This window comes from Balaenoptera borealis, assembly GCF_965194805.1.
Source record: "Balaenoptera borealis genome assembly, chromosome: X".
Lineage (NCBI taxonomy): Eukaryota > Metazoa > Chordata > Mammalia > Artiodactyla > Balaenopteridae > Balaenoptera > Balaenoptera borealis.
In genome coordinates this window covers 92,347,056-92,362,603 of record NC_138881.1, presented here as the reverse complement: position 1 = coordinate 92,362,603, position 15,548 = coordinate 92,347,056, and the positions used below count along the sequence as shown (strand labels likewise).

The 15,548-nt window shown below is 34.1% G+C and overlaps 1 protein-coding gene across 3 annotated transcripts in view; it reads right to left on the bottom strand.

Moving 5' to 3' along the window:
• The window catches only part of COL4A5 (collagen type IV alpha 5 chain), a 236,266-nt gene that overhangs the window by 20,754 nt on the left and 199,964 nt on the right, over positions 1–15,548 (bottom strand). For all 3 annotated transcript variants that reach the window (XM_082376980.1, XM_082376978.1, XM_082376979.1), the window contains 5 exons: positions 8,602–8,728; positions 5,767–5,847; positions 5,021–5,119; positions 4,407–4,457; positions 2,911–3,096 (listed from right to left, as the gene is read on the bottom strand). In XM_082376980.1, coding sequence (XP_082233106.1) covers positions 2,911–3,096; positions 4,407–4,457; positions 5,021–5,119; positions 5,767–5,847; positions 8,602–8,728 — 544 coding nt within the window. The remainder of the gene's footprint in view (positions 1–2,910; positions 3,097–4,406; positions 4,458–5,020; positions 5,120–5,766; positions 5,848–8,601; positions 8,729–15,548) is intronic.

Here is a 15,548-nt window from a genome sequence, read left to right as displayed (position 1 = left end):
TACTCAGAGCTGAGCTCAGTCTCTCTCTCCTATTGCAATAGTCTCTCCCCTAATGCAATAGTCTTGAATAAAATCTGTCTTGCTATCATCAAGTGTCTCATGAATACCTCTTTGACAAATGTAAAAATTAGGTCCTTCTAGATCGATAATCTATGGTTATATGAAATAATGGGTTTGTGGGGGAGTAATAAACCAGGGAATCGATTCACACAGAGATAGATGGCTTCCTAAAAAGAATCTTGAAAAATTATGAACTTTAAAATCATAAGAAGAGAAAATTTCCTGCCATTTCCAATAGCCAGAACTCAGGATTATACTTCTTCCCATTTTAGTTCCTCCTTAGAAATTTGAAAAGGGCTATTTATCTTGAAAAATAATAAACACACTCAGATATTTGTGGTTCTTTTTACTCCTGATTAGGTGAACATCTTTTAATATGAATCAGCAGTTTTCTAATGGGCAGCTCTTGGTAACTGTTCTTGGGTGTGTACTTTTTATATGTATAGGATGAAAATAAGATTAAGAGGTTTCTAATCTGTGCTGGTTGCACTGACTTTTTTTTTACTCTGTGCCTATTAGTCCATTTACATAGCAGTAGAATTTAGAACTTTGTGACAAACCAAAATGTGGAGATGGGGTGGTTTGAAAAATTACAAGAGGTATGGCTCATCAAGAATTGCATATTTGCAGGATCTGATAATACATAGTATTGTTTAAAAAGAATGTCTTTTTGAAGAATAGTTCAATTTCATTTACATTAACAGATACGAGGCAAAAATAGGAAATATACTCTAAAGGTAAACGTAAAATAGTATACAATATACTTTTGAGTACTAAAATTTTTCAACTAAAAATGACACAAATATATGAATTTTAAAATGATAAATCAGTTTTCCTAATTAGGTAATTTTTAGTTATTCCAGTAGACAGAAAAACTGGACTCTGCAAGTTCCTGACAACTTTCAGAGATAGATCAACACGTAAGAATTGAATTGGCATATATGCTCTTAAAATATATTCAAACACTTGAAAATATTAGGTACAGGTGTATATACACCTATATACACACATATACATACACTATATATGTGTATATAAATAATATACACATACATATATATATATAAATCTAAGAAAAGTTTCATACTTCATGCAGATACTACTTTGGAGTTAAGGAGCTAACCTGTAGGACCTGGATAGGGATCAAAGTTCACCAAGGCCCAATGTCATCATTAACAAAAAGGAAAAATATCAAAATTGTTAGAAATATCAAGAAACTAAAGCATTACACTAACTTCTTTCAAGTTAAACTTTAATTCAATAAAAGAATACTCTGCAAGCTCATATTCATGCATCTGTATATAAACCAAATTATCACCACTTCACATCAACACTAAAATAAAAACAGCACATGTGACATATTATGAAAGACCAAAAATCATTTTTATAATAATTATTACTATGAGTGCAGACAACAACAATCAATTCTAAAAGCAATTGGGTTTAAAATTCCACTTTAATTTGTAGTTTATGAACAAATCGAGAAGTCACAAATACTCATCAGATGTGTGTTCTTCTTCTGACTACTTTTGTTATTATTTCTTTTAGAAACAGTAATTTTTAAAGAACCTTTTTGACTGATGTCTTTATGTTGACATACTTCAGAGTAATGTTCAGCATTGAGCTCTATTACTGGTAAGAATAAACAGCCACAGTGCTGATTAAAATACAAAAAAGGATAATAGTTTGGTTTATTTGAATTATTGCATGCATAACCAAGCAAGATATTTGTGTCAATTCTTTACATTACATGCAAGAGAATTAACATGGCTGAGGAGATTTTCACTGCTTTTCTTCAGTAGTAAACCAAAGTAAAACTTTAAATAACACTCTCTATAAACAGTCAAATCAGATCAGATAAAATCTAGTTTTGAAAATGATCTTCTGAACAAAGTATGTAATCCATTTAATTCATGTTTTAGGAGCACATCGTATTAAAACTGACTGCAATCACTTCAGAGTTTATGGAAATTTTCACTTCTAAATACATTTTAAAAATGGGTCAGAGACCTTCAAAGGATAAAAAGGTAATTGCTTTTTTTTTTAATCTTACATTTCTCTTATTTTTAAAAAATCAATGAGGGCCAAGTTTTCAATAATTAGAAATATAAAAATTGAATATCAAGTCTCAAGAATGTATTAATAATCTATCTCCAGTGATTGAGCTCAGCGACATTAATTCAGGATGAAAATGAGCGGTTCCAAACTTACTAAAATGAAATGACACAGCACAAACACAAAGTGAAAAGTGAACATTGGATGCAAAACTGAGACTACTAGAGCAGTTAACACAAGACAAATGAGGTATAGACATGAAGCTGGTATGAAGAGATCACTATTCAATTTAATCATGCTGTGATGTTGAAGATAAATTTGATTGCCTAGCTCCTAGAGAAGATAAAATTTCTTTATTGTGCTTGGTGACATTTGCTGATCATGTGACAGAACCATAGCAACACTTTTGGTATGGACCACAAGCATCTATTGGGTGATCACTAAAATGATTTCTGTGATGACATGCTGAGAAGCTCACATTAAAAATGCAGATGACATTTTGCTGCCAGGTTATCAGTATAGCTTTATGTTTAATAAAAAGACTAATAAATCCACTATTTCCTTTTTTCCTCCAAGTTGGCATGTTTTAGTTCAACTTTAAATGATGAAACGCATTACTGAAAAGAATTATTAGATGCCATGGAAATGGATTGAGCTATGAATAAAACAAGCTATTTCTTTTTAAGAAGTTCTTTGGATTATAGATTCTAAAGTCCTAAAGACTGAATAACCTACCAGCAAAATGAAATAAATGGACTAATAAATAGACCATTCCCCTACCACTCATGTACATACCTGGTCTCCCAGGAGGACCTTGGGGCCCAGGGTTGCCTTTAGGGCCTTCCAGAGCTGGACCTGGAGAACCAGGAGGGCCTGGGGGACCCTGCAGACCAGGGAAACCATGAAAGCCTGGTTCACCCTTTGGACCTGGAAGGCCAGGGTTTCCTGGAATGCCAGGTAATCCTCCATCACCCTTTTGACCTATGAAAGTGAAGTCATGTTAGAGAACACATTAAATGATACTGAATATCAGGCTTGCCTGTAAGACTAAAGCTGCTCTCACTTACTAGAACAAGTAATGGAATTTACTGAGGTCATTTCTACCTCCTACCAAATCCCCAGCCCATCCAGAAAACCCATACTGTTACTTCTATGTATAGAAATATAGAAACAATAATAACTTGCATCCTAAAAGATATCCTTTGTATTAGGACATAGAGCAATGATCACATGACCAGTAGTTAGGAGAAAAAAGGAGAAAAAAATAGAAAAGTATAAAATATCTGCAACAACAGGTTAGAGATAGCTGGAGGAAATTCCTAACACAAATGTTCTGAGACTAATTCTTGAGACCATTGGAAGATATGGATCTTCAACGGTTGCTGTGTGTCCGTGAAGACCATTCTATCCAAGATTTAGAAACACAATCTAGATAAACTCTTTTCAACACCTTTTCTACACCACCGACATGCCTGAGAGCAATAAAACAGTCGCACATTAGAGTAATAATTTTTATGTTGGATTCATGAAAAAAATACAGGAATTTCTAAGAGATCTATGTGTGGTTTGAAAAAAGTCTCCATAGAATAGCCAATGGTCATTTCAGAACATAAACATACATATCTGTACACACATTCAGTCATTTAATTGACTACTTGGTGCTTACAATAATAGTAAGAACAAATGAGGGAAGGTAGATGTGTGTGCACACCTACCCATCCAAAATGCAAGATGTAAATTAAGATGGAGTTTTCAATAGACATTTTTATTATGGTACATATTTCTACAGTTTTCTTATATTACCTTGGTTTTGGTTTCCATGGGGAGAAAAAAGTGTTTTTCTTCTGGCTAAAAGGGTTTCTAAAAACTTAGTGAAATCTACCTCTTCATACAATTTTGCTTTCTTTTTTAAATTTTTTTTTATTTTAACATCTTTATTGGAGTATAATTGCTTTATAAGGTTGTGTTAGTTTCTGCTGTATAACAAAGTGAATCAGCTATATGTATACATATATCCCCATATCCTCTCCCTCTTGCGTCTCCCTCCCACCCTCCCTATCCCACCCCTAACATTTATTTATGAGGTTAATGAAGAGATATTTATATGTAAATGTTCTTAATGGTGCATTTTTTATAGTACAACTCTTTATACTAAGTTGCTAATTAAGAAATGCTTTAAGATGTAACTCTAGCTTTGAGTTGTCTGGGGTTGTATGTGGAGATGAATAACTAAGTGTACTGGAGAATATTATATTTTATGGACTGATTTAGCATGCTTCATTAAAGTTTACCAGAAAGTCCTGGAAGTCCAGGGGGTCCTGGGATTCCAAAGCCTGGTTGACCTGTTAGAGAATAAACCAAAAATTCTCAAATAGATAATAATAACTGAAACAAGGACAAATTATTTTTGGATCATTTAGGTTTTTCGTAAGTGCTGCAATGTATATTATATGAAACATGAAGACATTTCCAACATGGAACTACAATTCTAACATGAGAAAACCATATAAACTTATAGTCTATTTGTGATGAGTGTTATCTTTAAAAACTCATGTCATATGAATATATGTGTGTATATATAAATGGAATAGAGATTGCATAGTGAAAGGAGGTCATCCAGAGTAGCTGACTTCTTGATGACAAGAAGTTGTCCAGGTAGCTTCTTGACATGAAAAATTGAACAAGAAAGGATATGGAGTTTTTCATAAGAGGGAGGCAACTTTATCGATAAATGTGAGGCAATATTCTCAGGATGGAGTGGAAGAAGGTAATTAGGAAGGGAAAAGTGTGTGGTAGCTTAGAGGGTAAGAAAGAAGATACAATTTCACTATGGGTAAAAAAGGGCAAAAGTTAAAGTAGACAAGGAAGAAATTAGAAAATTAAGGACAATAAAAAAATATAGCACCTGGTTCACCCTTCTGTCCAGCTGGTCCAGGAATACCATCTTGACCTGGTTTGCCTTTTTCACCTGGAGGCCCTGGTGGCCCAGGACGACCTCCACCACCTGAAGATCAGAGTACAGCAGGTTACACCTATCTTCCCAATTCCCTTTTCCTTCCATATCCCCAATTCTTTCCATTTTGGCTTCAAAGAGTTCTACCCAAAAGACACAAAGTGTCTCTGGGACACTCCTTTAAATCATGAAATCTTGTGGAAAAGAAATACAGGATAATTTGAGAATAAGGAACTGCTTTATCATTCATTCAGTATTCAAAACATTTCACTTTCTCATTTTAATCTACCTTTAGAATATATAAGAAAGCAAGATGTGCGTGTGTGGGGGGATGGAAGTGGGGTGTATTATAGGCCTCATATGGGGCCAAAGGAAGTGATTTGCTTTAGAATTCAGTAAACAAAGAAAACTACACCTTGCCATTCTAAAATAATCAGAGCGTCTATCTACTATTATAGGATACTTGAAATAACTCTCCTTGGAAAAAGTGAGCCCCCAAAATAAGGCCCCATAATAATAATTTTAAGCAACTTTTATTAAGAATTGTTCACTTCGTACCTAACAGGTAGTATTAAGTGAATGATCACCATGTTTCTTGGTCTTGAAAATGTTCACAGCTCCCAGAAATGATTTGACTTTCCAAAAATGAATAAAGCCTTAGTTTAACAGAACAGCAAACCCTTATTTTTCATTCTTACCTACAGGACCAGGTTCTCCTGGAAGGCCAGGGTTCCCAGGAGGACCATTAATACCTTTTGGTCCAGGAAGGCCTGGGGTTCCTAGAGTAAAGAGCTCAATTTAATGATAAAAGAAAAACCGCACTGCTTTGAGAGCTACAATTCAAATTTACAATTTAGAGTGTTAGCATAGAAACAGTGAAGAATAGAAAGAAAACCCAAAAAGATGCTGGTGTTTGCTTGATGATTTAAGAATAATTTTAAGTTTTAAATTGATTTATCCAGAGGTTGACATTATTTTATATTCATAATAAAAACAATTATCACCATATTATACTGGTAGAATTAATTGGTAGGATTCCATTGTATGGATATACCAAATTTTTAAGAATCCATTCATTTCTTCTTGGACATTTGGGTTGTCAGGTTTTAGCTTTCATGAATATCTATTCTATTTATGGAAACCTGGTCTACTTAGCTATTATGAGTAATGCTGCTATGAATATCTCTGTGCTGGTATTTTTGTAGACATAAGTCTTAATTTATCTTGGGTAAATACTTGGATAGGAGTGAAACTGCTGAGTCACAGAATAGGTATATGCTGTGATTTATAAATAAACAAACAACAATATTTGGGAATTCCAGTTGCTCCAGATCCTTGTACAACATATGGTGATACCAATTGTTTTAATAATAGCCATTCTAGTAGAAATGTAGTGCTACCTCATTGTGGTTTTAATTTGCATTTCTTTGATAGCTAACGATATTGATCACTTTTGCACGTGTTTATTGAACGTCCGTGAATCTTCTTTTGTGAAACGTACGTTCCAAGTCTTTGGCATTTAGAAAAATGGATTGCATGTCTTGTTATTATTGAGTTGTAGAAGTTCTTTATACATCCCAGATATCAGTCATTTATGAGATACATGTTTTGCAAGTATCTTCTAGTCTGTAGCTTCCCTATTCATTTTCTTAATGGTGTCTTTCGATGAGCAGAAGAAAAGAAGAACTCAGTTTCTTTAAAATAAAAAAACAGTGTGGAGCAATCGGACACCTGTATGAAAAAAAAATGAACCTTGACCCCTAATCACACCATAAAACTATTCTTCTTCGAGACAGACCATAAACCTAAATATAAAACCTTAAACCTTAAACATTGAAAGTTACAGAAAAAATTAGAATATTTCCATAAACCTGAGTAGGCAAATATTTCTTGAATAGGACACAAAAAGCACTAACCATGAAAGAAGAGTAAGAAAGGACTTTATTAACATCGCATGACAGCATTAAGAGAGTGAAAGGCAAATTTGAGACAGAAAGAATCTATTTGTAATACATATCCAGAATATATAAAGAACTGCTCTGAATCAATAAGAAAAAAGGCAAACAACTCATTAAATAAGAGCAAAAAAACTTGGAGCAGGCACTTCATAAAGATGCCAAATGGCCAATAAGTATATGAAAAGGTGTTTAACATTGTCATTCATTAGGAAAATGTAAATTAAAACTTCATTGAGATACCTCTATATACCCACAAGAATTGCTAAAATTAAAAAGACTGACAATATCAAGTGAGGTGAGGATACAGGCAACTGGACATTTCACAACACAAAGTACTAACCACTATATGATTATGGCAAGCCACCTGGAGCCACCCATGGACATTCATACATTGCAGGTGGGACTGTAATGTATAAAATCACTTTGGAAAACTGGCACCATCTACTAAAGTTAAATGTACACCTACCCTCTGATTCAGTAATTCTACCACTAAGTTTTTGTGTGAGAGAAATGAGTACACGTGCCCCCCAAAAGACGTCTCAAAGAATGTTAATAGCATCTTTTTTCTTAATAGTCCCAAACTGGAAACAACCCAAAAGTCCATCAAGAAGAGAATGGGTAACTGATTATGGTTTATTTCTTCAATGGAATATTATGGAGCAATGATAAAAAAAAAAAACAAAAAACTGCTGACTGGCAACAAGATAAAGGAATCTTACATTCATAATGATGAGTGAAAGAAGCTAGACACAAAGATATATACTGTACATTCCATTTATGTGAATTTCAAAAACAGGTAAAATTGACTGGTGGTGACAGAAGTTATAGTAGTGGTTACCTGGGGAAGGGGGGTGTCACTGTGAAGGGGCATAGGTAAACTTCATGGGGTAAGGGAACTGTTTTATATCTTGATATGTGTGGTGGGTACATGGATATATATATGGGTAAAAACTCATTTATTGTCTTGTACATTTTATTGTATGCTATACTTTAATAAAAAGGTTAAGGAAAAGATAACCAAAGGCCTACTGCATCCATGCCACTGTGCAATCCAAAAAACAAACAAACAAAAAAATAAATACAAGCATAAACAGAGCAGGTACTATAACAACTGAGTTCAGACCACCTACTTGACTACAGTGCTTAAGTCCCTTTCCTTGCATGACTCAGTCCTTACCATTTGAATGAACTGTATGATTGTTCTACCGACAGCTACCCACCGTGTGCCTGAGTACAATATTCTAAGGGAATCAGCAGCAGGCTAGGGCTTGGCAGTGTACATTATCACCTAGAAAAATAGTAAGGCCTCTTAGTTGACTTGTGGCTAGCAGTCAAAGACTCAAAAGTGCTCTCTGCCCACAGGATATTGTCCTGCTGACTTGGTAATGCCCATTTTCATTTTATACAGAAAGAAATTTGGGCAAAAATGTTAAAGAGCTAGTTCGAGATTGCTTTGCTGGTCAGTAGCTGATTGAGAAATAGAACAGAAGTCTGTCAAATAAGAAGTTGCTTTGTGACATGGGTTAGAGTAGATAAGAAAGGAGAGAAGGAAGCATTTAAGAAAAGTAATATTACCAGGGAATCCAGGAAGGCCTGGTTGCCCTTTTGCTCCAGGGGTCCCCGGTAATCCAGGCAAACCAGTATCTCCCGTAGCACCTTTGATACCAGGGTTCCCTGGGTATCCAGGCAGACCAGGTTCACCCTAAAAACATGAATAGAAAGATGAAACTGAAGTCTCTACATGACTTAGATTTTATAACAACATAAAATTATTCATAGAGCTTCTACTGTATGTCAGGCACTCTGCTAAGTGCTTTACATAAATTGCTTCATTTAATCATCACAACAGCCCTTTGGGTTAGGCTTTATCATCTCCACTTATAAATGAGAAAACTGAATCTTGGAGAACTCAAGTGCCTAAGGTCTCTGGTAAGTAGCAGAACTGGGATTTGAACCAAGATCTGTCAGACTCCAGAGCTCATGCTATTCCCATGATATGTAGATGCATTATTCTCATTAATCCTAACTCTATAAGAAAGATATTATTATTATCCCCATTTGATGGTAATGCAGCTTATAAGTGGTGGAATCTGAGTTTGGGTCCAGGCAGTTTGATTTCAGAACCTGGGATCATCATCCCTAGTATACTACAATGAAATTCATTGCTTACAATAAGCATATCAAACAATAATTACAGTAGGTTCTATTGTAAAAGGGAAATTTCATCTTAACATGAAGAAGTCTATCAGTTCTTCAGTGGACATCTCAAATCCCATTTCCTCCATGAAGACTTCCAGGACAGAGAGCCTACCCTAAAACTTTAGGGTAGGTTCTTATTCCACTATGTTTATAATGCTTTCACATATGCATGTCTTGACTCTTCAATTACCCTGAAAACTTCTTTGGGGTCAGAGATAATTCATATATAACCACTTTTGCTCAACGAACATTTGCATTATTTTCTTCTAATAAAGGCTTAGAAGAATTCATACCCACTTTCACAATTAAAACAAGTTTTTCCCAACAACAATGAGAATATATGTCATAACACTAAATCTACCACAGTGTTCACTGCTCTGCTCATGAGGACCATGACCTGTCCAACAAAGTGTTCAACATCACCTGCTGAATACTTTCTTTTTCATTTAGTGTTTATGCTTGCCTAGGTGAGTAAGATCATGTATTTGTGACTCAAGTGTTTCTGCACTACGGTAAAAGTTTTTTATACTAATGACTTTTCTCCTTACTTCCCTTTCTTAAAAAACAATTAACAATCTTGGGTTTGGAATATATGTATTTCCGTCTGAACCATTATAAATCAAATATCTAGCACATTTTTACACACATAATAGGTATACAATTGAATTTTGGATTGAACTGGTTCCAGCTTAGGTACTTACACAGAAAAGCTTTGAATAAACTATCATAATTCTTCTTGTTATTCATGAACCAATGACATATATCAAAATTAAAAAAAAACAAGAAGAAAATTCCATTATTCTGCTAATGGTAAACATGAAATGCAGTAGATAAACTTCTGATTATTTATAATGAAGTTATGTTAAATTCTACAAATAACCCCAAATTGTAATTTTGACCAGTTCTTGTTCCCTGATACAGTTCTTCTTACCACCGTATGGCCCTATTCCTTCAAACCAAGTGAACTGTAAAAAAGAAAGTAAATATTTCACTAGGACTTCTGAAAAGTACTACAATTTGCTAGTTTAAGTTTCACCTAAGCTTTTATTATTCATACACTTGCAGAAAAAATAATGAGCTTCTAAAAAGATAAGCAAGAAGATAATGAAAACGAGTACTCAGAAAATCAACAACCTGGCCAAGAATCCTATAAATCACACTGAGAAGGGAAAATTCTAGTCTATTAATACTCAGCAAAAGCTAGGCATGACTTAAACCACACTTATCCATATACTTAAACCAAAAATATCTATATTTATTCTAATGTCAAGCTTTGATATAGTTCTTTTTTTAATTTAGATATAATTGACATATTATATTAGCTTCAGGTGTACAACATGATTCAATATGTGCATATATTGTGAAACGATCACCATAGTAAGTCTAGTTAGTATGCATCACCATATAGTTATAAAATTTTTGTTCTTGTGAGGAAAAGTTTTAAGCAATTTTCAATATATAATACAATTTATTAACTATAGTCACCATGCAGTATATTACATCCCCATGACTTACTTAATTTATTGCTAGAAGTTTGTACTTTTTAACCCCCTTCACCTATTTCACCCACCCCCACCCTCCCCTGCCTCTGGCAACCACCAGTATATTCTCTGTATCCATGAGCTTGGTTTTTGTTTGTTTTATTGTTTTGATTTTATTTGTTTTTAGATTCCACATATAAATTACATCACATGGTATTTGTTGTTCTCTGTCTGACTTATTTCACTTAGCATAATACCCTCAAGGTCCATCTATGTTATCACAAATGGCAAGGTTTCATTCTTTTTTATACACCACTTCTTTATCCATTCATCTATCAGTGGACATTTAGGTTGCTTAGCCATTGTAAATACTGCTGCAAGAAACATGGGGGTGCATATATCTTTTCCAGTTAGTGTTTTCATTTTCTTTGGATAAATACCCAGAAGGGGAACTGCTGGATCATATGGTAGTTCTATTTTTAATTTTTTGAGGAACCTGGATACTGTTTACAGTCCCAGCAACAGTGTGCAAGAGTTCCTTTTGTCCACATCTTTGCCAACACTTGTTATTTTTTGTTTTTTTGATAATAGCCATTCAAAAAGGTGTGAGGTGATATCTCATGATTTTGATTGGCATTTTCCTGATGATTAGTGATATTGAGAACCTTTTCATGTACCTATCGGCCATAGGTATGTCTTTTTTGGAAAAATGTCTATTCAGATTCTCTGCTCATTTTTTAATCAGATTGATTTTGTTGCTATTGAGTTGTATGAGTTCTTTATATATTTTAGATATTAACCCCTAATCAGATATATGATTTGCAAATATTTTCTCCCATTTAGTAGGCTGCCTTTTCATTTTGTTGGTTTCCTTTCCTGTGCAGAAGTATTTTAGTTTGATGTAGTCCCACTAGTTTATTTTTTTGTTTTTGTTGCCTTTGCTTTGGTGTCCAATTCAAAAACTCATTGCCAAGACCAACGTCAAGGAGTTTACCACTTGTGTTTTCTTTTAGGAGTTTTATGGTCTCAGGTCTTATGCTCAAATTTTTGATCCACTTTGAGTTGATTTTTGTGTATGGTGTAAGACAGTGGTCCAGTTTCAATTTTTTTGCATGTGGCTGTCCAATTTTCCCAACACCATTTATTGAAGAGACTGTCCCTTCCCCATTGTATAGTTTTGGCTTCTATGTTATAAATTAACTGACCATACATGCTTAGGTTTATTTCTGGGATCTCTATTTTGCTCCATTGATCTATGTGTCTGTTTTTGTGTGAATACCATCTTGGTTTTTGTTTTTGTTTTTTTTTTTAACTCTGACAGCGTTCTCTCCCTCTTACTCTCCCAAAGGAAGAGAAGAACAATCATCAGTGGCTAGTGGCAGTTGCAGAAGTAACACCAAGAGCTGACTTCACACTCAGGAGAGAACGCTGCACCTACTTCTCGTGGTTTTGGGTGCTCTACACGTTCAGAAAAACTTCTCTAGTAACAAACTATACAAATGATCCCTGAAAATAGCGTCTTCATACTTTTTTGATTACTATAGCTTTGAAATATAGTTTGAAATCAGGGAGTGTGATGCCTCCAGCTTTGTCCTTTTTTCTATTGCTTCAGCTATTTGAGGTCTTTTATGGTTCCATACAAATTTTAGGATTGTTTGTTCTATTTTCTGAAAAAATGACACTGGAATTTTATAGGGATTGCACTGAATCTACAGATTGCTTTGGTAGAATGGACATTTTAACAATATTAATTCTTCCAATCCGTGAGCATGGAATATCTTTCCTTTTATTTGTGTCTTCTACAATTTCTTTCATCAACGTATTACAGCTTTCAGTGTGCAACTCCCTTGGTTAAATTTATTCCTAGATATTTTCTTCTTTTTGATGCAATTGTGAATGGAATGGTTTTCTTAATTTTTCTTTCTGCTAGTTCGTTATTAGTGTATAGAAACACAACACATTTTTTAATATTGATTTGGTATCCTGCAAATTGACTGAATTTGTTTATTAGTCCTAACAGTTTTTTGGTGTGGTCTTTAGGGTTTTTTAAATATATAATATCATGTCATTTGCAAATAAGTTTTACTTCTTCCCTTCCGATTTGATTGTTTTTTCTTTCTTTTCCTTGTCTAATTGCTTTGGCTAGGACTTCTAATGCTATGTTGAACAAAAGTGACAAGGGTGGGCATCCTTGCTTGTTCTTAATCTTAGAAGAAAAGCTTTCAGCTTTGCACCATTGAGTATGATGCTAGCTGTGGGCTTATCATGTATCGCCTTTATTATGTTGAGGTATGTTCCCTCTATGCCCACTTTGTTGACAGTTCTATCATATGTGGGTATTGAATTTTGTCAAATGCCTTTCTGCATCTATTGTGATGATCATGTGATTTTTACCCTTCAGTTTGCTAATGTGGTGTATCATATTGTTTGATTTGCAGATGTTAAGCCATCCTTGCACCTCTGGAAAATTCCTCTTGATCATGGTGTATGATCCTTTTAATGTATTGGAGTTTGGTTTGCTAATACTTTATTGAGGATTTTTTCATCTGTGTTTATTAGTGATATTGGCTGTAATTTTCTCTTCTTGTGGTATCCTCGTCTGGTTTTGGTATCAGGGTAATGCTCACCTCATAAAATGAATTTGGAAGTGTTCCTTTATCTTCTATTTTTTTGGAAGAATTTGAGAAGGATTGGTATTAATTCTTCTTTAAATGTTTGATAGAACTCACCAATGAAGCTGTCTGGTTCTAGACTTTTATTTTTTGGGAGATTTGATATAACTGAAAATGGAATATATCATCCCTAATGAGTCAAATTTAGCATTGTGAAACTACCTAACAAATAGAGTAACACTGTAAGACTAAAATGATTTTTAACAAGCCTGAAACTAGAACTGCTTTCAAGGTCACTGTGTTGTATATAACAGGCACTCCATGTAGAAATAGGAGTCAAGTTGATACCTTTTTTGCTGTTAAAATCCAAATTGGTTATCTAAGAGTATTTGGATCATAGTCATTCTCTACTATCTCTTAACAACAGAATCTCGCTTCCATTCCATGCTATAACCTAAGACCCAGAATAAAATATCAGGCTGACCTCAATATACAGAATAGAAGACATCAAAGTTGGTGAAAAAGCTAACACTGTTGTTGTGTTCCATTGTAAAATTGAAGAAGCACTGCCAGTAGAAAAAAAAAAACAGGACAGTGAGTTGAAAATATTTGGTGAGAGAGGGTAAAAACCATACCCTGTTTTATGGCAAGAAGAGTATTGCAATAGTAGTCCAATCAGTTGGAAGTTGTGGTTCCCACATAATTATTAATTTTTTTTACAGTTCAATTTATATTTGGATATTAAAGACACCATGAACCAAGCCATATATAGGTTCTTCTTTAGTTAGGAAATATTAACAATAGGGATTTAAAGAGTGGATGCAGAGATACTCTTATTTAACATTTTACTAAATGATATAGGAAAGGGAGTATAAAATAAGATCTTCAAGTTTGCATGCTACTTTCCTCTCCCAGGTAGTGAAATTTTAAGCTAACAGGGACAAATTGATAAATAAAGGCTCAAAGCTGCCTGGGCAGGCCAAAACACGGTACATGGGATTCAATGAGTATGTGTAAGGTGATGAACTTAGAGAAAAGGCGATGAACTTAGAGAAAAATAATATGAACTAAGTTTATAAAATAATGGACCCTATGGTATCCTTTACCACCCAAGGAAGATACTATCCTTAGTAGCTATAAGTCTATTCAGAAAATCTATTCTTTATGATTCAGCCTTGGTAAATTTTGTGTTTTTAGGAATTTGTCCATTTCAAAGTTATCCAATTTGTTGTTGTACACTTGTTCATAGTACCCTCATAATCCTTTTTATTTCTGTAAAATTGGTGGCGATGCACCCTCTTTCATTTCTAATTTTAGCAATTTGAGTCTTCTCTCTTTTTCTCTTAGTCAACCTAGCTAAAGGTTTTTCAATTTTGTTCACTTTTCAAAAGAACCAACTCTTGGTTTTATTGATTTTCTCTATTATTTTTAATCTCTACTGTATTTATTGCTGTCTTAATCTTTATTATTTCCCTCCTTCTGCCAGCTTTGGGTTGAGTTTGTTCTTCTTTTTCTAGTTCCTGAAGGTATGAAGGTAAATTGGTGACTTAGGATCTTTCTTCTTTAATGTAAGCATTTACACTATAAATTTCCCTCTTAGCATTGCTTTTGCTGGATCCTATAAGTTTTGGTACGTTGTGTTTTCTTTTCCACTTGTCTCAAGATATCTTCTAATTTCCCTTGTGTCCTCATCTTTGTCCCACTGGTTGTTAAGAGTATGTTCTTTAATTTCTACATATTTGTGAATTTTCCAGTTTTCCTTTTGCTGTTTACATTCTATTGTAACTGGGAAAGATACTTTGTATGGTTCCAATCTTTTAAAATGTATCAAGACTTATTTTGTGGCCTAACATATGCTCTATTCTGAAGAATGTTTCTTGTGCACTTGAAAAAATAGATACTTTGCTGTTGTGGGTTGGAACATTCTGTATAGGTCTGTTAGGCCCAATTGACTTTGCCCATTTAAAAATTGGTCTATTTGCTTTCTTATTGAATTATAAGAGTTTTTAAAATATATTCTGGATACAAATCTCTTATCTGATATATAATTTGCAAATATTTTCTCCCTTTCTGTGGATAGTCTTTTCGCTTTCTTGATGCTATCATTTGCAGCACAAAATTTTAATGTGGTTCAATTCATTTATTTTTTCTTTGTTTGCTTGTGCTTTTGGTGTCATATCTAAGAAATAATTACCCTAACCCAAGGTCCTGAAGATATATCATGTTTTCT